The sequence below is a fragment of the Anomalospiza imberbis genome, chromosome 6 (assembly GCF_031753505.1).
Source record: "Anomalospiza imberbis isolate Cuckoo-Finch-1a 21T00152 chromosome 6, ASM3175350v1, whole genome shotgun sequence".
Classification (NCBI taxonomy): Eukaryota; Metazoa; Chordata; class Aves; order Passeriformes; family Viduidae; genus Anomalospiza; species Anomalospiza imberbis.
The window spans coordinates 24528238-24553523 of record NC_089686.1 but is presented as its reverse complement, the minus strand read 5'-3'; the positions used below and the strand labels follow the sequence as shown (position 1 = coordinate 24553523).

Sequence of the window (25286 nt, the reverse complement as noted above, 5' to 3'; positions counted from 1 at the left end):
GAATAATAGAAAATTGCTAAACACAGAAAAGATATTGCAAAATGTCATAAAAGAGCCAAACCATTTTCCAGGGTTTCAAAATAATCTTTGACAGAAACTTTATTTTCTCCAATTTTTTATTAAAAACATGCACATACACAAAATATCAATGAAACACTAAGCCACCAGTCCACTAGATGTGAGCCTTTGACATCTTCCCTAAACTCCTTCAGAACAATGACTTAGATCAATGAGATTACAATAATTTGAAATGGCCACAGGACTCTTAACCACACACTTCTAGAAAAAAAAAGTAGGAAACGCAAAACACCATAAAAATTAAGAAACAAATGGTGCTTTCATATATCCTTTCACCTAACCAACAGGAAGCAAACCCTAAACCAATCACCAAAACTGTAATAGCTTGAAGTGATTAGGAAACGGTGGATTATCAATACCACGTTGGGAAAGATTAGGCACACAACAGTACTTAGAAGCACTGCAAGAAAGGAATAAAGTCAATGAAAAACTATTAGAGAACATTCTATGTCCAAAGTTCAGAATTAAAACCAATGTTTCATTTGAACTTTTAAGGCCATCAAAGAATTGATCTGCTAATAGTAAATTAGGAATGGGAACCATTACAAAATGAAAGGAAGAAGCACAATGTTAGGAATGTAGAACAAAATGATGGATGAGATCAAAGGATATTCTATTCTTGGTTTTGTCATTTGCTTTCAAAATGCAAGTATTTTGAACTACTTCCATCTGCTGAGATCTGCAGAAAAGTTACTGCAAAATCTGTGTAATATCTCTGAATATATCTGCATCAACAAACTTGGGTGCTGCCCACTTCTGCAAAGAGTTGCAGCGAACTCAGTGGAAGAGTTAACTCAGTGGAAGTTTCTTCAAATGAAGAAATGTGTTTAATGGATTTTTTATTTGATTCAGCCCCTCAGTTTTACTTTGATCGATAATCTGATTTCTTCTGCATAGCTACTGTTCTTTCCTTTCTTCCTACTTCTTTCTTTCTTCTAAAAATTCCACTGTTTATGGGCTCACATTTCACATTTAAGCGTTTCCTAATTTTTACTTTTTATTGTGTTTTTAAGGATTGTTACAGCTTGACAAACATCCCCATACACTCTTTAATTCTTTACATTTCAGGATCTCAGATCTGAAAAGCCTTTTCACTACTAAAAGTGTGTAACACTCAGTAAAATCTCAAAAAAGATATGGGGAAATCTGTCCTTGTGTTATGAGAGTCCACTATGGGATTCCTATCAGAAAACTGAAAGTACATCTTTTGACTGCCAGTACAGATGTGCAATTAATGCATTTTCTGACACATGATATGTGGCTTACACTAAAGTATGAATGATTTACATTCTTGCTACAAAAGAACACGACTTCTAGTTCAGTGCAAAGAGAAAAAGAAGTAAAACCAAAGCTTGAAAGCTAGAGGTGAGTTAAAGCACAAACTGCCAAAATGAAGTCACTAAAACACATCCTTTGGGGACCACTTGACAGAAGAGCAAGACAGATTTTTTCTTTTAAATTTGTTCTTGTATTTGTTTTGCTTGTACCCTGTCACTTTCTAAGCCTTTAATTTCAATCTCATGAAAGTCTTGTTTTAATAGCATTGTTTCAGTGGTACTTGGAGGGGCAGAGAGGACCCTCAGAACCACCAGGTGCATTGTTTCTATATGAATCAACACATCCACATTATGAAGGGATATGGAAGGATTGCCTGAGCAACCTCCAAGCCCCGAGGAGCACCTGCAGCACCTCAGCAGCATTTAATGTGGCTGGAGCCCAAATAACTGTCTCCTGGTGTTGGGCAATGACCACAGACAGATTACTTCCTTCTGCAAAATGCAACCTGCAAAAAACGTGCATCTCAAGGTCTTAGGCAAATCACAAAATGGGATTTAAATAGAAGCCAAAAATGCATCCAAAAAAAGCTCACATGTTGGCTAACTGAAAGTATAATATGAAGTCATAATTGACAAATTCAAGCATATTCCAGAGATCACAGCTGTCCTCATCATTTGTTTGGGGCTGATTAGTTTCCTAGTGAAGCTTTTCTACCTACACATTTGTGACCTAGATAGAGCTCCAGGAACAGTATATATGGTAATTATTGGCACCACATAACACATGTGGCATGAATAGTTTTCTCCTTCTACTAGTATGCTTCTCCATTCTGGTTTGCTTTTCATGTACAGTAACACTAACTTGTGAATTTATATAAAAACTAAAATGCACAGAAAATAAAAGGATATTCCAGAAACTAGAAACACAGGTATTCCTTTTTTTCACTTCAGTAACCAACATTAAGAAAAACCAAACAAACTTGAGCAAATTTTTGAGGTCATTTAATAATTTATATTCACATAAGAACAAATATTCAGAAAAAAAAGACTGATAAAAAGATTTAAAAAATATAAAATCATGAAGTTATTTAGCTTACAAAGAGAATATGGAACACCTCCTCTCATTATTTTTATTAAAAATCTGTGAAAATTATTTTGGAGGCAATATGGTATTTCCCAATTACATATAAAAGCATTACTGCAGATATTACATATACTAAGTGAATTTAACTTCAGCCATCTCTGTGTCATAGCATTGTGTTACAAGAGTAAAAATACATGTCATACGCAGATTTAACACCTTTAGATGACCTCTAATCAGAAATGTGCCATGCTACTCAAATTCCATCTCTCAAATTCTGTAAATACAGGTAAGTAAATATAAATGTCATTAGAGGCACAAGTTATCTTACTGGGAGAAGTTCTAGGATTTTATTTTTTGACAGCTTGTAATTTGGATATCTTCCAGTGTCAACAAAACCTGTTCAAGCATGATCTTACCTTGTTTTCACTACATCAAGGGGATGCATCAGGCAAATTTCTACAAGACCTATAAAAGAATAACAAAGAAAGGCCTAATAAACATTTGTACAAATAGTAATTTAATTTTCATTGACTCCAACAGTTTTTGAAATTTGAAAAGCAAAGTAAAAACCTACATTTATCATTGATGACATGGTACTCGTACACCTCATATATTAAACATGCACTTTCGCAGTGTGTATAAACCACTGGGCTTTTCAACAGAGCTAGTTGTTCATTGGAGTGGGCTAAGTGAGGACTTCAGCTACACAATCAATTTAATCTTAGTTTTTGCTCAGTGTTCTGACTTAAGAACAGTGGGAATATTTGACTGGCATCATAAATAAATACATTAAGTCTTATTGAGAGTAGCAAAGGAAGGGAGTTCAGGTTTGCACTTGCTTCTTTGTCATGCAAGAATAATTCCTAAGGACACTGCAGGACTGCACTGGTGGTTCAGATGCACTTGATGTTAAGATGACAGCTGATTTCTGAGTATCTGAGCTGCAGCCTCACTGGTTCTTTGTCCTACCCTGCCCTGTGCTGGTGCTGATGTGTAGTCCTGGCTTTTCCCCTTTGAATCTCAAGCGGCCAATGCCAAGGTAAGAGAAATCTGCAAGGTCCCAAATGTACCTGTCAACACCAACTTCAAAGTTTATTCTATTATTTTTTCCACCCACCTGACACCTGATGAACAGTCCATACATAACCCAGGGAGAACTTTCTAGTTAAATTTCTAGGTTTGCTTACCCTACTCTCTATTTGGCATATCAGCCTCATTGCAAAGAGCAAACAAGCAGTAAAAATATGCATTTATCAGGACCACTGTTAAAGTGTATTTTAGAGATCTGTCAATCTGCAGACACAATAACAAAACTACTATACAAATCTTACAGGACTTTGAAATGCCAAGAAAATACATGCACATATGTCCTAGATAATAATTACTATGTCTTTGAAATTCCTGTGCCCTGGTTATTAGGACTCTTAAATGTCCACTCATACTTTTTACCTAGTGTAATAAATTTAATGCTACATCATGAAGAAACAGAATGTGAAGACTATATTTATTACAATGTTTGAATGCATTTATTTACTATATTTATGATTATTGTAAAAACAGTTACAAAGCTTTTATAATAAAGAATGTGTCTTTTGATGAGTTGGAGCTAAATTTCTAAAAATCTTGATTCAGGAAAGCATTCTTCAAGTTAAAATATCTGCAAATTCCTTTCTTTTGGTATAACATACAGTCCCACTGAAACGAAGCACATGCTTATGTTCCACTATTTCAGATGTCACTGGCTTAAGTTCCACACCCCGTCCCCTTCCTTTAATGGCACACACCATATCTGAGCTTAGGTGTCACTAAAGTTAACAGTCTCTAATACAGTTTGTTACATGCTAGGCTACTCAACTACTTTCTTTTTCTAACAAAAGTATTGAAATTAAGAGAAAACCACATTTTGATCTATTGCACACAAAGACTATTGAACTAATGGAATTTGCATTTTGGCCCTATTCTTTGACAGACCTGATGGACGAAAGCTCTTGGTGAGCTTCTTGCAGGAACCAGGCTCTCTCTGAGTGGCACACATTGCACTATGTAAACAGCATCAGAAACTTGAGCTTCTTTTCATTATTGAATATAAGGGAGGCTTAAAGTTTCATGTTGTGATTATTTTAGAACTAATAAGTTAAGTGTTTCAGGGAGAACAGGAAAATTTGGGATGTGGCTTAAAGTTTATATCAGAAAACATTAAATTTCAAGAAATTATCTACTTTCTATTTCAACTCTATGCAAACCTTCTGAGTAACATAGATACTTACTAGGTGAGCCTTTTAAACTGAACCAGAGCATTAGCAGAGGGAGGATTCTCATTATAGTCAGAGGAGATGTAGCCAATAAATGCAATAGAGTTTTTAGCTCAGCTTATATTACATACCTATATTTAAAAATGAGAATTTATTTTCTGCTTGATACACTTTACATATTGAATACATATATTATTGACAACTGTTACGTATTTATCCTAAGGAATAATAAGCTATTTATACAACAAGAAAGAATGGCAAAAGTTTTTGCACATAAACACAAGTAAATTTTGGAGATAGTAACTGAAGGAGGGTGTAAATTGTAATGCTAAAATTCTTCATTAAATGCATTTAAAAGAAATTTACATTAAAATTTGTGAAGACATTAAAATGTTTAAACTGAGTTCCTAACATAAAATACTTGCTGTGAGTTCTAATTTAACAGAAACAATTTTCATTATTTTCTATCATTACATTCTAATGCATAAAGATTGCAAAACACAACATTTTCCAGAAAGCCCCTGAACCCTAGTTTCCTGCCACTGAGTTTGAAGGACAGTATCAGGTTAATATTTATGATCATTGTTTTGCTGAATTTTCTTTTCACTCCATGCAACATTTCTTTTTTTTCAATTTTGGATAAAAGGAAGACAACATAGGTGATATCAGCCAAAGGATATTAATATCAGTAGCAATGAGATTAATTTTTAAAAAATGCAATTCTTTCAATGAAAGCAAAACTGTCATCATTATTTCTGTGCAGGTATATTTATTACCGTAATTATTGTCCACAAATTGCTTCTATTTTACTAAAATAAGATCATATCACATTTCACGTAAGGGAACCATCCCAAAATCTATAAACTGCTCCAACAGCTGCCAACAGGTGCTTTGTGAGTGGAGCTGCAACTGAGTATTTCAATGCTGGCAGGGGGCATAGTCTATGAGTTTTTCCCTTTCCAACCACCCTCCTTCTCTAAACTCTCTTTTTCCAACCTTCTCCCCCTCTCCCCATTTTTGATCTTCTATTCCATCTAATTTTGGCAGATAGAGCCTACAGTAGGGGGCCAAGCATGGGGCCAAGGGTTGTTCACCCTATTCTGTTTTTGCAGCATTAATGACCATTTTGGGAGAAAACTGTAGAGTGCCAGAATTTGGCTCTATTTTCTTGGTCCTCGTAGGATAATTTTTAATTCAGGCATTTTTCCAGCAACTGAATCAGATGAATTCCAAGGTCCTTGGCAAGAGCTTTGTTTTGATAAGTTCAGGATTCTATTGGTTATCTGCCTTTCTCAGTCTTTCCTTTGTCTCATCATATAATTACACACCAGGTTTTAAACGATGTATAGTTACTTGATTTCACCAGACTGAATTCTTCAAAAGATGCAGGGATTATGACACAGCTCTCTGAAGAGCACCAAAGGACTGCACACTGTGCAAGACACTAATGGAACAGCTACAAACACAAGCTACATTTTTCCATCTACTATAGTAGTCATGCAAATCATTACAACATCCTATTGATAGCCTGCCCAGAAAGTGTGGTGGCCCTACTAAATTACAAGCACTCTGAGATGTGCTCAATAAAATAAAATATATTGCCCTTTCTTTAGGTAATGTTCATCAGCTTTGTGACAAATTCAATTAGCACAATGAAAATCTAATTTACTAAACAGCTCTGTTAGGATGCAATATATCTTAACTTGTCACTCTGTAAAGACTACTGTTTACAAACTTTATTTTCATGATAAAGTAGTTAAAATAGTTACAGATACATTGTCCAAAAAATACTCTTATTGCCCCATTGGGTCTCCTTGGTGATGTCACATGCAAACTTAACCCAGAATAATATATGATGGCCTAATTATGTTTAAAACAACTCTGATCCAACTAGCTGAACAAGAGCCCAAAGGAAATATAGGAAAGAACAATTACTGGGTCACTCCAACATTTGTTGTCTTTTGGGTGGGAAAACATTCCCTGTGAAAACCAAATACTAACCATAAAACAAGACACAATCAAAATCTCTGTGTTGAAGAAATAACCAGCTGTCACCATTGACATGCTCTGAGCATACACAAGTGGAATATCAACAACCAGGAAGGGAGTACAGAATTCTATTATGTAAAACATTCTGCTCAGTAACTGAGCCCATGGAGGGAATAAAATGACAAAAAATGCTGACCCCCAAACTGACCCTCCTCAGTAAAGCATTTCCCCTTTCCCAACTAATATCTTCTGGCTTTAATTTTTTTCCCATTATGGATTACATTACATTTCCCTCTACAAGATTCACACTTAAATTTTCAAAATGGCAATTTCACATACATCTCTTCAATCCAAACATTTTGGTGACTAGTGGCTATTTTGAGCTCCTTTGTTCTTTGTTGCTCTATTCCATCATTCACACAAGTCTTATATCAATAATCATACATGGCTTGAGAATACTATGACACTGTTTAAAATGTGTTCTAAATGTAACAATCCATTTGGCAAAATGTGAAAGCTTGAGATTTCAGCAGCACAAGCTTATAGCTCTCCTTGTATCTGCAAGGGTTTCCATACTTCATCTATTCACTGCAGAGGGAGAAAAAGAATGGAATCTAGCCAACAGTTCTTACAAAATAACACAGATAAAACCAGAACCATTTGGGCTTTGGAATGCCTTAGGAGAGGACTTACCTTTTTATCTTCAGCATTGCATTGATCCTTAAAGCTATGAACTGAAAAGTGTGAAGTGCCTGTGATAGACACTGATTTGTTTCAAAAAAACCTGAGCAGCTCACCCTTTATGTGTTTCCTGCATCATACACAAACACAGATTCAACACAGATTCAAGAGACGTAGAGCATGATCCATGTGTTAGTTCAGACAACCCCCTACAGTGTAGAAGTCATTATGCACCCTCCTCCCCTTGTGTTACTCATTTCCCTGGAATAACACAGTCACTGGAGAAACACAACAGACAGGAGACTGGTCAGAGAAAATGTGGCAATAAACACATCAGGCACTGTATATTGTATAGCTGGAACAGTTGATATTTATTTTGGCTTTTACATAGATATAGTTACAATGTACGAAATGATCATAAATATTTTATGTGTACTATATATTTTCTTCTGAGAATATAAATCTGACAGAAAGAATCTCATGTTGATCTTCGTATCCTAATCAAAACAATGACAAATTCCTCTTAAATATGCTTTTCAGTTGGCTAAAACACTGCATTTGACAAGATGGAGCACGGACTCTCTTCCTGATTGTAACAGCACTATTTCACAAACAATCAGTGCCTGGAAAAATCCTTTACTACATCCATGCAGTAAATTCTGCGCAGGTTTATTAATTTCTATCAGCTGGCTATCTGACTTAATCTTCACAGACACATAAAGCTTTTACCTGTTCTGTAAGGTTACACCTTCCTCAGAAAAGTCCACAAAAAGTTAGGTTAGCTGGGCAGCCAACGCTCACTCCTTTCCTAGGGAAGAAGTAATGTACTGTGCCCTTCCCAATTGTAGTACATGTCAACTAGGCTCCCAAGAAAACTATACAAGAGCATGCACAGACTGTGCTGAGGAAGATCTACCTGTTAGCCGTCACTTAAGAAAGTGACACTTATTTTAACTCTTGCCCAGGATTCTATTTAGTGATGTGGTATGGGATTAACTAATGGTACCCTGGAGCTCGTCACAAACATTGGTAAGGAGCCAAATCAATGCTTTCCTTAGAAAATGTGGAGAAATGGAAAGTTACTCCAAAAAGTACTCCATAATGGCAGTGCTGAATTCATGAGTCATTCTTCCTCAGAGACCTAGTTTACACGGAGAAAATACACTAGAAAACATGTTAATTAAACAAGTTATTGAATATGATTTTCCCCTTGGTGTAGACAAGGATGTCTGTGTTTAAAAATGTGTTGGCTGATCACAGGATGATCCCAGGAGGAGCTGTTGGTTTACTTTCACATTTTAGAAGAGGTCTTTTGCATGTCTACAGGAGGAGGTGGGTTGTGCTCAACTTCTTGTTGGGTAACAGTGCTCCTTAACAGATGCAACCTGTCAGTGCAGCACTGCTATCTGGAATTGCCATCCCCAAAAGCAGGGTTGGGAACAGTGATTACCTGGTTTTCAAAAAAAGAAAACCAAACCACCCTGGACTTCAGCTGCAGATGGAAATTTTTGTTTTTTGGTCTATACTATTTGTGCTGAAAGAGGTCAGTGTTCTTGTAGCTCTCTCCGTGAAAGCAATTCAGCTTGTGTTCAGATAATAATGGGTCCTTGGTTATATGGTATAGCAAACAAACATTTTAATCTTCAAGGTTTCAAGTAAAGATTCCTCAAGGGCAAGAGAATCACATCCTAGATGTGTGGAAAACAGGAGCTGGAAATGAATGTTTCAGGCAGCATTTTGCCTGGACCAGTTGTTGCTCAGCCATAACCCCCTTCAGCCTCCAAGTCCCAATACAGACATAGCTAGAAACAAGCTGCTGCTCAGTGCTCACATCAGAAAGTTCAAACTGCTCATCTTTGGTGCTCACAGTTCTTAGCTAGTATCTGCTGCATTTCACTGCTGCCTGCCCAGCTGAAGAGAACATTATTACCAGATGGGAAACTGTTCAGTTCTATTGCAAATATAAAACAAATGCAATTGTAGTCTATTATTTTTGCTGAGCTTGAAAACTGAGTTACAGCAATTAAGTGAATGAAGACAGAAAATGGTACACATCTTCTTAAAGAGTCTTGCTCTGAATAAAAGATACTAAAACCTAAGTTGTGATCTATACCTGGGCACACATGCACAAAGCTTTGTATCTTTGGAAGGGCAAATTCCACCTTGATATAATACATGTATATACAAGTACTGAGAGGTTATTATAGTAATGATAAAACAATATTTGAAATTCAATATTTGTCAATAAGGATCATATTGAGAAAGTATTTGTCTTGCCTTGGGGACTTTGTTGGAAAAATGAAAAAAATAAAGCCCCCTGAGATTATTCTTATATTCCAGTTCCTTTTTTCTCTCTTATTTTTACTGGATGTTTTGATTGCTGACAAATGGTCCTATCAAGCAATTGTAATTCCCTTTCACAGTAGTTCAACTCTAGTATAGACATTTTTTCAGTCTAACACACAGCCAAGCTGCTACATGTTGATTCAATGTGAGTGGGATAGCTGTAGATATGCTCATCAAAACCATGATGAGCAAACGTCTACCTAACTTACATTTAGCAGAATTCTGCAATATTTTATCAATGTATTTCTTGACTCTGGGGTAAAAAAAAATATTTAGCTTTAATGTTCAAAGCATGTATGTAAACTGCTCTAAATTTAGCACAAATTTATTCATTGTTTGATTTCTACAACATTCAAGACACAATTAGTCAAATCAGGAAATTATACTCATGCTGCCAGCAATAACCACATCTTTATACCTACTGCTGCCTAGAACACAGCTCTACAAATCTCTTAACATGCTTCACTTAAACTGCTCCATGCTCATTTATGTTCTCTAAGTACTGAGTAAAAACCAAGGCCATCTTCCAGTTTAATTTGATTATTTGTTGCATACTTTAACATAAAAAAATTAAGTCCTTGTTTCACAGACCTACCAACTTGATTAACCTCATGCCTATGGCTTGACTGATACTTATATATCTGCCATTAGAGAAATCTATGATGATTTGGAGGACCGAGTTAATTTTAAATTATGCATAGTTAAATATATTTATAGTAAGTCTAGAAGGAATTGTCAAATTAGCCAGCAAAAATCAGTGGCTCATAACAAAGTGTCTTCTACTGGAGCTACATGTCTTTTGGAAGAAAGGTTCTTCCAGACTCCAGTAGCATATAGTACTTTCACAGGGATGCAGTTCCAGTTGCACTACTCACACAGAGCCTTTCTGAGGCAAAATGCTATGTAGAAATGTTCTTTGTATGGTAACACGCACAAAATTTGCATTTATGACATAGTCAAAAATACAGTTTTAGAATTCTAGACTTTTCACACATTTAACTGATTTTAAATACCAAAGCTGTTCCAGTGAGGCTATATAGCATGGAGAGTTTGATCATGTAGTCAAACAAGGTGACATTTAGGTACTGACACAAAATATAATGGAGGAAAACACAGCACATAACATTAAAAAAAGCAAATATTTTCTCCAAGTTCTTAAATTTTATTGAGGCAATATATCGTGGGTCACCAGAATTTACCATTTAGAATGTCACAGGAATTTGATTCATTTTAACTATCATTTAAATTCTTATTTAAAAATAATAATAAAACCATTAAGAGATCAAACAATTTTCTAAAAATACACTGAGTTGGATTCACAAATACTTCTGTGCAAAGTCGTTTTTTCCAAAATGGCTAGCACTTAAGAGTTGTTTATATATCTAACCGATCTTTTTCTTTAGTTAGTCTTTGTGATGCTATATTAGCATTAAAACTTTGTGTTATAAAATAAACACTTGCAGTTTACAAACTTCAGTATCTGAGTTTCTAGAAACAAGTGAAAGGCTATATATTGTGCAAATTCTCCATACATTTTTCAGCAAGTATTACAGGCTATTATGTCACTCAGATATGACATATTCTTTCCTTCATGTGTGTCTGAAATGGAAGTTTTTTAAACCATGACTGAAGGGACTGCTGAGGTCAGCCCTGGGTTACATGATGTTTGTGTCACTACAGCTTCAGATATTTCAATGCATATTGAATCAATATTCCTGCAACAAAAATGTGTAACTGATATTTTCATTAATGTTATAGTAAAATGCTTCTCAGTAAACTTGTTTTCATAAGAAGTTTGCCCATTCATATGTCCCAGAGCTGTTGTAATCTTCATTGCTAATGCTGATCTAAGAGAATGCACATAATTTTATTTCTTGACACATTTAAAGTTCTCTAATGAATAAAGCAAACAGCTTATGGCTGCTTGGACTGTCACTCGATTGCCCTGGAGGGTTTTAATGTCTTTAAAAATAGGCCTCCTAGTTTGTATTTAACTACCTTGCCCACAGAGGTCTGAGGAGTAGAGCAGATCAAAGATGTGCTGGCAACATAAAAAGCAGCTGTCCCTCATTTACCTTTAATTAACTACGTCTGACCAGATTCTTTATGGCCTCTTTGTCACACATTCAACAGTCTATAAGCCTTCTGACCTATCCTTAAGGACTCAACCATTACAAGAGTTTCAACAAAATACAAATTAAAATATGAGATACAGATCTTTGAAAAAATATTTGGTCTCACTATAGAAACACTACGTTAGGCTTTAGTATTTTGGATTTATCTGTAAAAGCTACAAATTGCTCAGTATTTGGAGTGTCAAAATGGAATTTATCCTGAGCTTAGATTTGCTATTTATGGTTTTCTGTGTACTACTCAACATTGCAGTGAATAAATTTCACACAACAAGGGATCCTATAGAGAATGGAAAGCCAAGCATGTGTCCCTTTGGCTGGGACACAAAGTTGCTCTTGCAGGTGTGGTGTTATATTTTAGTTAAGTGGTGTGCTCTGTCTCACCCCTGGAAAATGTCTGGTTTATTCCAAGCCTGTGCTCCTCCCCTGCAGTATCCTGTGTCTGTAATCCCATTGGCCCGATCTGATCCGCGCCCACTTTGAATCTCCCTGTTCAGTGTGCCGGGGGGATGGTTCTCTCTCTCTTCTCCGGCTCTCCTGGCTGGTTCCCGCTCAGCCCCTCTCTCCCCCTCCCCTTTCCCCCCCTGTCCCTCAGAAACCATGCTGCCTCCCGGGGGTAGGACCCCAATAAAGCTCATCTAATGAGCACCCTCAGAAGCCGTGTGGAGTCTCCTCGCCTGCCTGCTGCTACCAGCCAACTCACAGCCTAGGGGGACACCCCCGGGGACACCCCCGGGGGTCTCCCCCCCGAAACGCGCTGCAACAGATGGCGCCCAACTCCGGGCTCGAGGATCGACGACCCTGAGACCACCACCGCCCCGCCGGTACAGCGCAGAACCCCGCGGAACTCCGCTTCAGCACCGCCTCCAGCACCGCGGAGTGGCCGCGCGGAGCCGCAGCCGCGGCCCCGTGCGGCCCCATCACCACGGCGCAGATGCCCTGCGAGCCCTCCACCACCAGCCGGCGCGGCCCCAGCCCGGCACGGCGCGGCCCCAGCGCGGTGCGGCCGCGGCGCGGGCCTAGGCCCCCGCGCTGCCCCGGCCGCCACAGCCCCGCCGCTGCAGGCACCCAGAGAAGCGGAGCGGAGCGCACCCAGCCCCTGCCCGGCGGCGGCGGGCGAGCCCCTCCACAGCGGGCGGACCGTGCGGAGCGCCGAGCCCAAGCAGCCGATGCCCTGGACCACAGCTGCAGCGAAAGGCCACCAGTTTCCACGACGGAGTCACCAGACGACCCGGGCACCACACCCCCCCAAAACTACTTTCATCAGTTCTGTGACCCCCTTCCTCAGTCTTACTCTCTCCCTCCCTTGTTGCCCCTTCTCCCTAACTTCATCCCTAACCCGCCTTCCCCTAAACAAAACCCCAGGGTTATCCAACATAGCCACGACCACGTGTCAGCCAAGATGGCTCCAGCCACATGGCAAGGCACCATCTTCTGCTCCATCCCTTAATCCCTTTATTCCTGCTCTTTCTCCCCCGTGCTCCACCCCTGTTTTTCATGAACCAACCCCCCACTTCAGCTCCTAATTCCCACCTTCCGCCTTCCAAATCCCACAGGGTGGGAGCTGGAATTGGGGAAGAAGCTGAGAAACCAAAACCCAAAGCTAAAATAATTTTGTAATACCAGTTTTAACAGCCCTGTATATGTAGTTGAATTGTAAATTGTACTTCATGATCTCCTTTTCCTGTTATTCTAAGAGCAGGACGATATCCTTCTCTGCAATCCATACCCCTTTTTTCCTTATTTTGGGTAGTTCAGCGGGAGCAAACCGCTTGAAGGCGCAGGGTACCCTGAAAAGATTTTTCTTTCACAGAGTCCCTGGCTCCCCGTAACCTCTCCAGTTTCCAATCCCTATCCACTTGTTCTAGCTGAAAAGAACTCGTCAGCTAGAACTTTTATCCTAAAACCCTCTAACCTTTTTATCATTCTTATCCCATACCTGTCTTTTCTCCATTTACCCCCCATCCCCATGAAGTAGTTTTTAAAATTATGCTTTTCTAGTTTAAGTGTGTGTTTATATTGCTCTGTCCTGTTTTCAGTTTTAGAAAGCAGGGGCCTGTCAGGTCACAAGGGTAGATCCAACATGAAGCAGTTTTCAGTTGTTTCTTGAATAGCGAGGGTTCAGATAGTATCAGACTGCTGGACCAGAATCGCTTTTGGGTTTATGCTGTCCTCAGTAGGTTCTGACGGTGACTGATAACCTAAAATGGTGTCTGGGAAAGTATTTTGCGATTTTTTTTTTGTGGTGAATAACCCCTACCTCCACATTCCCATGGGCCCCGGAGATCCGGGCAGGAGGGAAAAGGAGGGGGGGAATGACCTAAAACCAGGGGTCTTCTGGGTTAAACCAGTTGGAAGGTGGAAGCAGTGGTAAAGCTCAGATCCAAGGGTGAGAATCTGAGACCACAAACCTGTGTGGAGTCCAGGGGGCTCCAGGTGTTTTCCTGTCCCTGAGAGGGGGAACAGAAGTCGATGCCATAGCCTAAAACTGGGGGCTGTGTTGGTCCGAAAAGCCAATTGGAATAGGTTAGACACCATTGGGCCAGTCACGCAGAAAAGGCCAATCCCAAAACTCTCATATGAGCTTAGTGCCAAAGGCTGAAGCCCTTTAAGCACTCACCCATGCTTTAAATTAGTTTAAAAATCTGCAATATGGACCCACATAAGCCATTTATTACAATTAAATACTCATTTTATCTTTATACTGTGTTAACACCCTTTCAGAACTGAACAATACCTCCCACCAAAGGCAAACAGCAAGTCAAATGGACTGTTTATAGTGTATTCAATTTATCCTCACTGCAATTGTACTTATTTTATGCTGTAAAACTGTGTAATTACTGCTTCATTTTAAAATTGTTAATTATCATAATTCTCTTCATCTTTTTTCTAACAAAAAAGGGTGAATTGTGGTGTTATATTTTAGTTAAATGGTATGCTCTGTCTCACCCCTGGAAAATGTACGGTTTATTCCAAGCCTGTGCTCCTCCCCTGCAGTATCCTGTGTCTGTAATGCCATTGGCCCGATCTGTTCCGCGCCCACTTTGAATCTCCCTGTTCAGTGTGCCGGGGGGATGGTTCTCTCTCTCTCTCTTCTCCGGCTCTCCTGGCCGGTTCCCGCTCAGCCCCTCTCTCCCCCTCCCCTTTCCCCCATCACTCCCCTCTCCCCCCTGTCCCTCAGAAACCATGCTGCCTCCCGGGGGTAGGACCCCAATAAACCTCACCTAATGAGGACCCTCAGAAGCCGCGTGGAGTCTCCTTGCCTGCCTGCTGGTACCAGCCAACTCACAGCCTTGGGGGCCCCCGGGGACACCCTCGGGGGGTCTCCCCCCCGAAACGCGCAAAACATGCAGGAGCTGTGGCACTCACTGTAAAGAAGTCACATATCTGCCCCCCATCCTTTTCCTTTTTTACCTCTACTTTGCACAGAATGCACACCAATATCCAGTCGGTCTTTGAAAGTTCTGTTGCTGGTGCAGGATCAGTAAGCAGTTCATGTACATTACAGCCTTGTAGTCAGGGTGCACTGAAAGCTTCTATCATCAAACTACGGCCCTTATGGAATAAAAAAAAAAAGCTGTTTAACACAGCAGCCGGAGTGTATGCTAAATGACTCAAGCTATTGGTACTTAATCACACAGGTCCTTATATTAACCCACTGAGATGGACATCTTCAAATTACCTGGGTTTTGGGTTAGGTCCTTTCACAAAGGATTAGCTAACAAAAGAAAAATAGATTAAAAAATATATATATAAAGTAGAAGGGTTTCAAAAATTTATTCTGTTATCTAAACGATCCCTTTTTATCTTTCTCTGTATGTAAAAACAATTTATAACCTTCATAATTTTTTTTCAAAATTCCAACCTTTCAGGCTTCCCTAGGAAAGTTTTAGTTAATCAGCTCTCCAAAGAATTTAGCACACCTTCCAAGGAATTTGTGGTGAGGTACATAAACAACCAAATAACATGCCTCAAAGAACGTACATTAGCTAGCAGGTGTTGCTGGAAGCCTTATTCTTCAAGAAAAGACTCTACTATGAGCAGTATACAGAAGTAACTTTCCCCCCAAGACCACAAAGCTTGAGGGATTACTGCTGCACCTCATCCTTACTCTCACAAAGTTCTTTTCTAGTACACACTGTACATGTGCTGTATATAGTGCTTGACCCAGTGTATAGCTGACAGACTTATACATAATTTATTACAAAGGCATGCATCTTTCCTCTCTCATTTAAAGGATTTTATTTAAACCAGGAGTCAAATCTATTTCCATATATAACTAAAGGAGAAACATGCATGAATAAATAAAATTAGAGGACTTAAAAACCAATTAAACTTGCTTAGTTTTGTCCCATAATTCCTAAAGTTGAGAATAATTGAACAGTTATTAACAAGATGTGGATATTTTTCATGCTTTTTACCACCAATATAAAGACATATTGAATTGCACAGATGTATGAATAATGAAATGCAAGTACCACTTTCAGTTCAGGTGAAGAAAGCAAATAAGATACGCATAGTAATGCTGAATGTGTAACACACATAATGGCAATTTTCCATGTACTAGTCCATGTTGCACTGCACATACATCACCCTTGACTGGGACACTCCTGGAATTCCAAAAACTGTCAAAGAAACAGATTGCCCAAAGAAAACCTAACTGCAGGAATAGGAATGGTCCTAAAATATTACCATTACAAAGTACTTACATAATGTAGAATAAAAGATTTTTTTTAATCAACAAAAATAAATAATTATTCTGGGTAAAAATATCTAAACAGTTAAAAAACCCATAAAATTTTTTGTTTAAAATATACATGCAAGACATAGAACAACTATTGCTTGAGACCCTAAGAGCAGTCAGCTTTGGAACAGCTGCTGAAATGATCAGTACTACAAATAAGCAGAAGTGCAAAAAATGTATTGTGAAGTGTCTTACTCTGGGGGAAACCATGCAGTCTTAATGTGCCCAGCTATCCTAGGGTGAGGTCTCACTCGTTTTCTTCACTAAATTTCAATGGCTTCAATTTCCTGCTTTTATGAGCAGAAATGTTTCAGAAATATCAAGGAGGAGTAATTCCTGTTTGAAAACTTCCTTTTGTTCAGGATCTATGAATAATATTTCAGACAAAATGTACTCCAAAATATATATGCTGTAAAACACCACTTATGACTATAGACATATGTTTCAAATCAGTGATTTTATATAAAAATACAAGAAATTTGGCAAAAATAATAGCTTATGTTTCGTCAGAGGAAAGCTAAGTATTGAATGGCCATTGCCTGAAAAATAAGACAACTGACCACAAAAAAAGGGAAAAATTCCAAAATTATTTTATAATGACATGTAGGTTTGAAGAATTGCTGCACCTTAACAGATCAAACTGTATTCATTTTAGTTTTGTAAAGTGGCTTTCTAGCACTCTTTGCTAATCTGTATTTGACTGACTTATGAAAAAGTTTTGGTTCCCATAAAGATAGCTGAAGAGCTTTTTCCAAAGTCTCCACTAGTTGCTGCTGGACAATAGATACATATATTTATATATAATATATAAACTGAAAAATCCATTATTTTTTCCATTTGCTGAGAACTGACAACTTTTTGGCTGATAAGGCTTTATATAATTTTTATAAAAACCTCAACTACCTTTAGCTCCCTACATACTGGAAAGATTTATAAACCAAAAGTATAGGTAAACTAATGTACAAATATTCTAGGTCCATTCCAGATAGCTACTGAAAAAAATTCTTAAAACAGATTCTTTTTACTGTTTAACAATGAATACCACTTAAAAGCAAATTTAAGACAATATTTTCTCTCATTTCAACTGCTATAATTTAGACTACTAAAAGCATTTTCACAACAGAGCTTCTTAATCTTTTACACACCTAGAATAATATTTAATCTTTTTTAGAAAAGCAAACATTAAGGCTCCAAAAGTTTAGATTTTCACCCAGTGTTCAAATACTCCTGAGATTTTAAGATACATTATTGCTGGGATTTTTGTCTGTTTCAGTAGTTGTAACATTACATATTGACAAAAGAACACATGACTTTAAAAAATAAGTTGATATGTCACCAGTTTAAGATTTGGGTTTTCATTAAGGAATTTGTACTTATTTACAGGCAGTGCTCAGCAATTTCCTCATACTTTACACAGGTAACTAGAAATTTTTTTCAGTACCAAAAAACCCTCAAATCTGATCTTTGATTTACTGCTGTCCAAAATTTCCACTGAAGCTATAACTTTATATTTAATTTTTTTTCTATAATGGAGACAGGATCAAATTCCAAAATATATCTTCCAGGCAAAGTAGTATTGCGATACACGTAGTTCTGCAAAGAGATCAAAAACTAGATGCGTCTTTATCTTCTCCAATGTCCCACCAATGTTAAGAACATTTACTATAGGATTAAAATACAAAATTCAACCCAAATACAAGATAAGGCCTAAAACAACTGCTTTAAATGTTAAGGACTGAACCCCCTGCTTATTAAAATTGAAGCATTTTCTTAATATTTCAGAGAAGTTCTACATATATACCAGAAGGAACCAGATTTTTGCTGTCAAGTCAACTAAAACACAATGATCAATTATCAAGTATCTGTGGATAGAATAAAGAAATAGAAATTATTTTCTTGAGTTTGACCTGTGTACACAATGATGTCAAATATTCTATGGTCTTCTATTGCATGCATTTTTTGTTGAATTCTATGTTGTGGCAACAGGTGATGACAGCACCACTATTATGTGTTATTTTAGCAGTCACTGGTCTTCCCAGTGTTTTTCACCACTCCCATCTGCTGGCAGTATATCATGGCAAAGATTCAAGAGAAATCCACTATGAAGCTGATTGTTAACTGGGAAATGTCAACATGCAAAGCCATGTTTAGAATTAACCTGTCTTTAACATTTTTAGGCGCCCACACCCTCTCTTCTTTCCAAACCCTAATTACTTCAGCAGCCTGACAGCATTAAAAAAAACCAAACAAAACAAAACAAAAATGCAAAGAAGAAGTAGAAGGGAAAAAGGTGTAGCTCTATTTAAGACAAAAATAGAGCAATAATCCTCCAACAGAGGCACAGAGGCTGGTAACACTGAACTTACCGAGAGACAAATGTCTTAAAAATATAAAGACCACCAGTTAAGAAGGAATAATTTTCCACTAAAAGTATACGGACTTACCACCATTGACTGTAATGATAGAAATTTTCAACTTCTTCCTTTGGGAAAATACCTGATTTTTATTGGTCAGTAACTATGTATGTAACTGAACTCTTAAGGATCTTTTCTCACAGAAGATGCATTTTCTCCACTATTTGTTTTAAAATTAGGTCCTTTTTCAGAACAAAATGAACCCTCCAAATAAGTAAGGATGCTATAATCCCCTTGTTGATTTCTTTAATACATGCTCTAATCACTGACCATGGTCAGCTACATGTCAATTAAAAAAGGGTAACTCTAAGTCTCAACATAGCTATGGTATCTTCAGAGGGTTTTTGACACCTGAATAAAATGCCTCTGCCATGGTGTAGTGGGCCACACTACTTTTGATACTAATAAAGAAACTCTATATCCCTTAATGTCCATACTTCCCCTGGAAAAATATGTTTGTCAGAGTCAAGTACTGTAATGCAATCAGCATCTGAAAAGTGTTCTACACATCCAAATTTCTGGTATCTAAACAGTGGATATCCTGAAATGTGCACTTCAAAGTCAATTCATTGTTCAAACCTCTCCTCTCCACACCATCAATCCATCTTCCTCTCATAATAAAACAAACAAACAAACAAAGAAACAAAGAGGAAAATCAGAGTTCCTGTATACTGGCAAGTTCAAGTGTTGTCCTCTTCACAAACTGTGAAAGTTAGGAATAAACAGACCCTGCAAGATCCACCCTGTAAGAATCAAAACCAGTTTGAGTGCTTGCAGAAGGCAAATGCTGACATATGCTTCTATACTATGACATCAAAGAAGCAAAATTCCTTGCAAAGTTCCTAAAGATACAGCATTTGCATTTTACATTCTTATTAGAGGACTGTGACTAATAGACCCAATTAATTAATTTAATTCTTTTTGCTACCTTTCTATATCTATATTTGGAAATAATTTAACACAACCAAAAAGAATGACAAGATGAAGCAACTCGTGTTGAGGCCCCAAAATACCTAAATTACATATGTTTTTAGTTAAAACCAGACTTTGTCTTACTCTTTCATTTGGACTCTTTTTGCTTGTTAGGGTTTGGAGAATGCTTGGTGAACTGACAGCAGAGCAGACAGCTGTCACTGAAAAGGCAGGGAATAGAGATTTTTGTGAAGAGAGAAAAATAAGTTTCTTTGTTTCTTTTCCTGAACTGCCAGAGAACATAGCTTACTCTGCTCTGGAGATAATTCTCTGAACAGTTTTGATATGATATCAAAGAAATAGAAGACACAACATAGCTTTTGAGGTACTGTGCTGCTCATCTAACGCTATTGCATCACACCACTGGCAAGTAGCACAGCACCATGGATTCAACATGGGCTGCTGGGTGAGGCTAAGGTCTGATTATAGCATACTTCCATAATGTAGTGGAGTTTTGCAGTTTGGGAAGCCACTGTTATCATCTATATCTGATATTTGTCTCAGAGTTCCCTGCTTTCACAGTTCCTTGCAACTTCTGGCACTCGGCCACACATGGTGTTGGCAGTATGTAGACTTAGAAGTCCAAAGACTGGCCACCCTTTACAGGAAATTGGGGAAAGAAAAGCTAATTTATGACAGCAAGAGGGTGTAATAGAAGGAAGGCATGGGAAAATTCTGGGACTTGAAGAGAGAAAGAAAACGGAATTCTGCAATGTCAGATAGTGTTTGCATATGAAAACTCACAGAAGAAACCAGGGGTGCAGTTTTGGTCAAAAGCCACATGTAAAACTGCATGTACTGGTCTGGGCAAACACCAACACAGGCTGAAGCAAGACTCCCCATGTCCACACTCAGCTATGTAGAGACTGGAAGCTTTCAACTGATGATGACAGTGTCAGGGCAGCAGTTTCAGAAACTGCTTTAAACAGACATTTGCTCATTAGCTGACTTTAAACACAAGTGTGAAACTGCCACACTGAAAATTCAGTCTATAACACAGAGAATTCTTGCTGCAGCTAGTGGTGACAGCTATTAGTGATATAAATTTTGTTATGTGCTTTTTGCACCACTACACTGGTTATTTTTGTTTTGCATGAAATCATGGCATAATTTAGGTCGGGAGGGGCTTCCATTTAGTCCAATATTATAAAATCCTGATCTTCTCCATTCTGGTGCTATCCACAGTATTGCTTCCCATGCAACATCAGTGGTTACTGGCTGCCAGCTGGACATCACACCACTGATCACAACTCCTACAGACCAGCAGTCCAGCCAATTTTTCACTCTGTGACCACCAGTCCAGCTCTCAACTCACCAGCATTGTGACAATGAGTCTACAAGAGACTGTTAAATATCTCACTAAAGTGAGTATGCAACAGCCACCGTCCTTCCCTTGTACACGAAGCAAGGCATCGCATTAATGTACGATTAGTTAATGTAAAAATTGGGAGACCGAAGACGTAGTATGCAGATTGCTTTGAGAAGAGATGCAATCCCTAATGGGAATAGTCTTTCACTTGCTTAAATAAAATCAGGCCTTTAACATATTTACTCTTATTTTATTTGTGATTTGGTTCTAACAGTTAGATATTACTTAAAGAACTCTTTAAAAGAAACTAGGAGTAATTTAGTGAAAGGTAATTAATGTAATTGTGGGATACATAGGCTGTTTGACTTTTATCAATCTTAGTGTCATAAATCACTGAAAAAAATGTTCACTATAACAGAGCAAATCTTACATTTTAATTAGGGCAAACACATAGCTTAAATCTTGGAGTTGTGTTTGGTTTTAATTTCCAAATCCCTCTTTTCTCTCTATGCAATATATACTCAGCATTTTTCATCCTCCATTTCTGTCTGTATCTGGCATGACAGATAGAGAGAAATCTCAAGTTATAAAACATGAAAATTCTGTAAGACTTGAAAAAGCATGAAATGACAGTTTGAAAACTTTGAAATTAGCAGGCATAGAGAATAGTCAGTTTTCAATATCTAATTGTATTGATATTCCTTATATTCCACGCTCACAGCTTAATGCTGCAGATACTTTAAGTAGGCTACCTGATCTGGTGGAAGGTGTCCCTGCCCATGGTAGAGGGGTTAGAACTAGATGATCTTTAAGGTCCCTTCCAACCGAAGCCATTCCGTGATTCAATGATGTCTAACTTGTAGGTTGGATGTTCCTGTCTTGGATAGCCCATGAGTATGAAATTAGTCTGTTCATTCAGAGCTAATTCCAAGAATTCATTCTTTCAGGAACTATAGAAGTCCTTTAGAAGACCATCTCCAGGAGCCCTGCACTCTGGAACTATTCTACTAGGAAAGTCTGGGGGACAGCAGCCCTGAACTACTGAGCTGCAGGAGAGAATTGAAACTTGATACTTAAACTGGAGAGGATATCATCTGTGTAGCTAATTACCACGGGTTTTATAGTATATGTATAAGCACATGAATAAACACTTTGTATATATTGTAGGGTCCTTAATTTAGAAATGGTCTAGATTGCAACTTTTATTTGGTTTCCTAGCATGAGACCCAATAAAGAAAACGTCACTGTTTTCCTCCAAAATAATGGCTGGTGCCTCTGCACCTGACTGTAATCATTGTAGAAGCCTGTACTGAAAAGCAACCCAGTTCTGACTACAAATGTATGGAAAAGAACAGTTTTTCTTTTTAAATGGAAAGGTGTTCTGAGGAAAGCAACATACCTTTCTGAACTATTACAGTTTGATTTAAGCAACAGCATTCATCCACCTAATTTGGTACCAAAGCACTTCTCCTCAGGTAAACAAACAAGCATCTGCTATCACTTTAAAAATAGTAGGAAATTTGAAGAAGTAAAGAAGCTAAAAGTACAGCAAACAGCAACCTTTCTTTTAACTTAAATATAGTATGTTTTTCAAAGCTCAACATTATCAAGTGCTATCACAACTACAAAGATTTTTTTTCCCACTCTCTTGTAAACTAAACCATTAGGACATTTTCTCTATTAAATAGTCTTTGAATAGTGATTTGCCATGGATATAATCATGTTTCAGAGTCAAAATTCAGATGTTAAGTTTTACATCTCTGTAGAGCAATGTTGAATCTGTACTATACAGCAGAACATAGAACATAGCAGTGCATAGAACACAATCACTAATCAGAATAATATTCCTGCATGAATCATAAAATCATAGAATGGTTTGGGTTGGAAGGGACCTTAAAGGCCATTTAGTTCCAATCCCCTTGCCATGGGCAAGGACACCACTCCCTAGATCAGTTTGCTCAGGACCATCCAGCCTGGCTTTGAACACTTCCAGGAATGGGGTAACCACAACCTCTCTGGAAAACCTGTTCCAGCGCCTCTGATCAAAGAATTTCTCCCTAACATCTATCTGAACCTTGCCCTCTTTCACTTTAAAGCCATTGCTCCTTGTCTTGTCACTATCTGTCCATATAAAAAGCCCCTTTCCCCCCTTTTTATAACCCCCCTTATAGTACTAGAAGGCCACAATGAGATTTACCCAGACCCTTCTCCATGCTGAACAACTCCAGTTCTCTCCACCTATCTTCAGTAGGGTGGACTAGGAGAGGCACTCCAGCTCCAAATCATTCTCATACCCCTCCTCTTGTGCTCTTTCTTGTGCTGAAGACTCCAGACCTGGACACAGCACTGCAGGTGGGGTCTCATGAGGCCAGAATCACCTCAGAATCATGCAAGTGCACGTTGTTGGTTCATGTCCAGCTTTTCACCCATGGGAATTCCCATGTCCTTCTCCACAGGGCTGTTCTCAATGACTTGTCCCAGTCTGCTCTTTTAGCAGATATTGCACAGTAGCAGACATCCAAAGAATCTGGCAATGCAGACATTATACAACGGCAACAAAAAGGGTAAACCTTCAGTAATGACAGTTTAACCCAGGTCAGCTACAGAATTTACATGGCTGCAGCTGTACTCAAACTTTGCACATTTGGTACCTGATAACTGCCTAGTCTTTTCCCTTTCTCTACATTTAAATTTATCACTGCCTTCCACCTGCAGTATCTTGCCATTTTTTTTGTGAACAATGAATCAGACTGTAGCTGTATATTTGCACCTTAGCAGTAGGAACCATAATAACTCACAACTTTGATTTACTAATGCTGCTACTTCTGAATAAACAGTGTTTTCCAATTTGGCATCTTATGCCTTACTGCTTTCTTTTCATTAAATCATATTTATTTCCAGTTGAAAACCCTTTTTTTTCCTGAAAGGCATTAGAAAACATATTACATATTCTCCAAAAGCACAAATAAATATTTAAGACCTGCATATTCTTGTTGTTCCCTGAAGATCTTGTGCGACACTGTCATTCATTGGCCTGCTCTGGGCCATTACATTTCTACACATTTTACTTATACTGGCACACAGCCAGCACTGACTGCTCAGCTCTAGAAAGCCCACGTTTTTGTGCTTTTTGAAACTAGCATGACAACCATTCTGAAGAGTAGCTCTCACCTGCTACGTTAACATGTAAAACCATGAACATTGATGCTCTTCTCTCTCTGTTTAGTTCTGAAAGTGAAACTATTTTTTCAGGTGCAACAAGAGCCATATGAAATCTCCCTAATGTGTAGATATTCTGTAGCTATGTTTTTAATGCAACAGATCCCTTAAACTTATCTAGAAAAGTAAAAAATAAATTCAAGTTTTAAAATAGAACCTTGTGTATATTGCTGGACAAAAATCATAGCTCTGACAAATGCTGGGTAGCACTTGCTTCTTTCTCAACTTCAGAAGAGACTGAGAAATAATGCAGCAAGAAAGATCCTTTGTGCAGAGAGAACCTCAAGAGTTTTCCTTCAATGTATGAATGAATCATAACTGACTGATGAAAACTGAGGAAATACTGAACTTCAAAGAGTATCATAGATCTGTAAAACTACCAAAATATACATGGTTTCCTTAGTTTGCACATAAACATGTAAAAACCATTAACTTCAATGTATATCACCTGAATAAATTCTTAGACTGTATGTAACTAAGCATGAGAATTACCTGGATTCAAATAATTAGTCGAAGCTCTTCAGCAATACAATGTGAAGATTTTTACTTAGTTAAACCTTTTTTTTTTCTACTTCTCATGAACCCCCTGAAAAGGGAAGGATGAAAACTGAGGCTTTAATATAATCTCACTGGGATTTTCAAAGTAAAGCAAATGGTGTAAAATGCTTTTCTATTGAAAATGTTTCTATCAGTTCTCCCCTGACTACTCCCCCAAGTTTGTCTTGCTCGGATGTTTCCTTTCTTATTGCTTCTGAGCCATTTAATGGCAGTAATTATCTTTAAACTGTA

At 38.0% G+C, this 25286-nt stretch overlaps 1 protein-coding gene across 8 annotated transcripts in view; it reads right to left on the bottom strand.

Annotated features, from left to right (window-relative positions):
• SLC25A21 (solute carrier family 25 member 21) overlaps positions 1–25286 on the bottom strand; it is a 243063-nt gene that overhangs the window by 101628 nt on the left and 116149 nt on the right. For all 8 annotated transcript variants that reach the window (XM_068192897.1, XM_068192891.1, XM_068192895.1 and 5 more), the window contains exon 2: positions 2856–2904. In XM_068192897.1, the coding sequence (XP_068048998.1) occupies positions 2856–2904 (49 nt within the window). The remainder of the gene's footprint in view (positions 1–2855; positions 2905–25286) is intronic.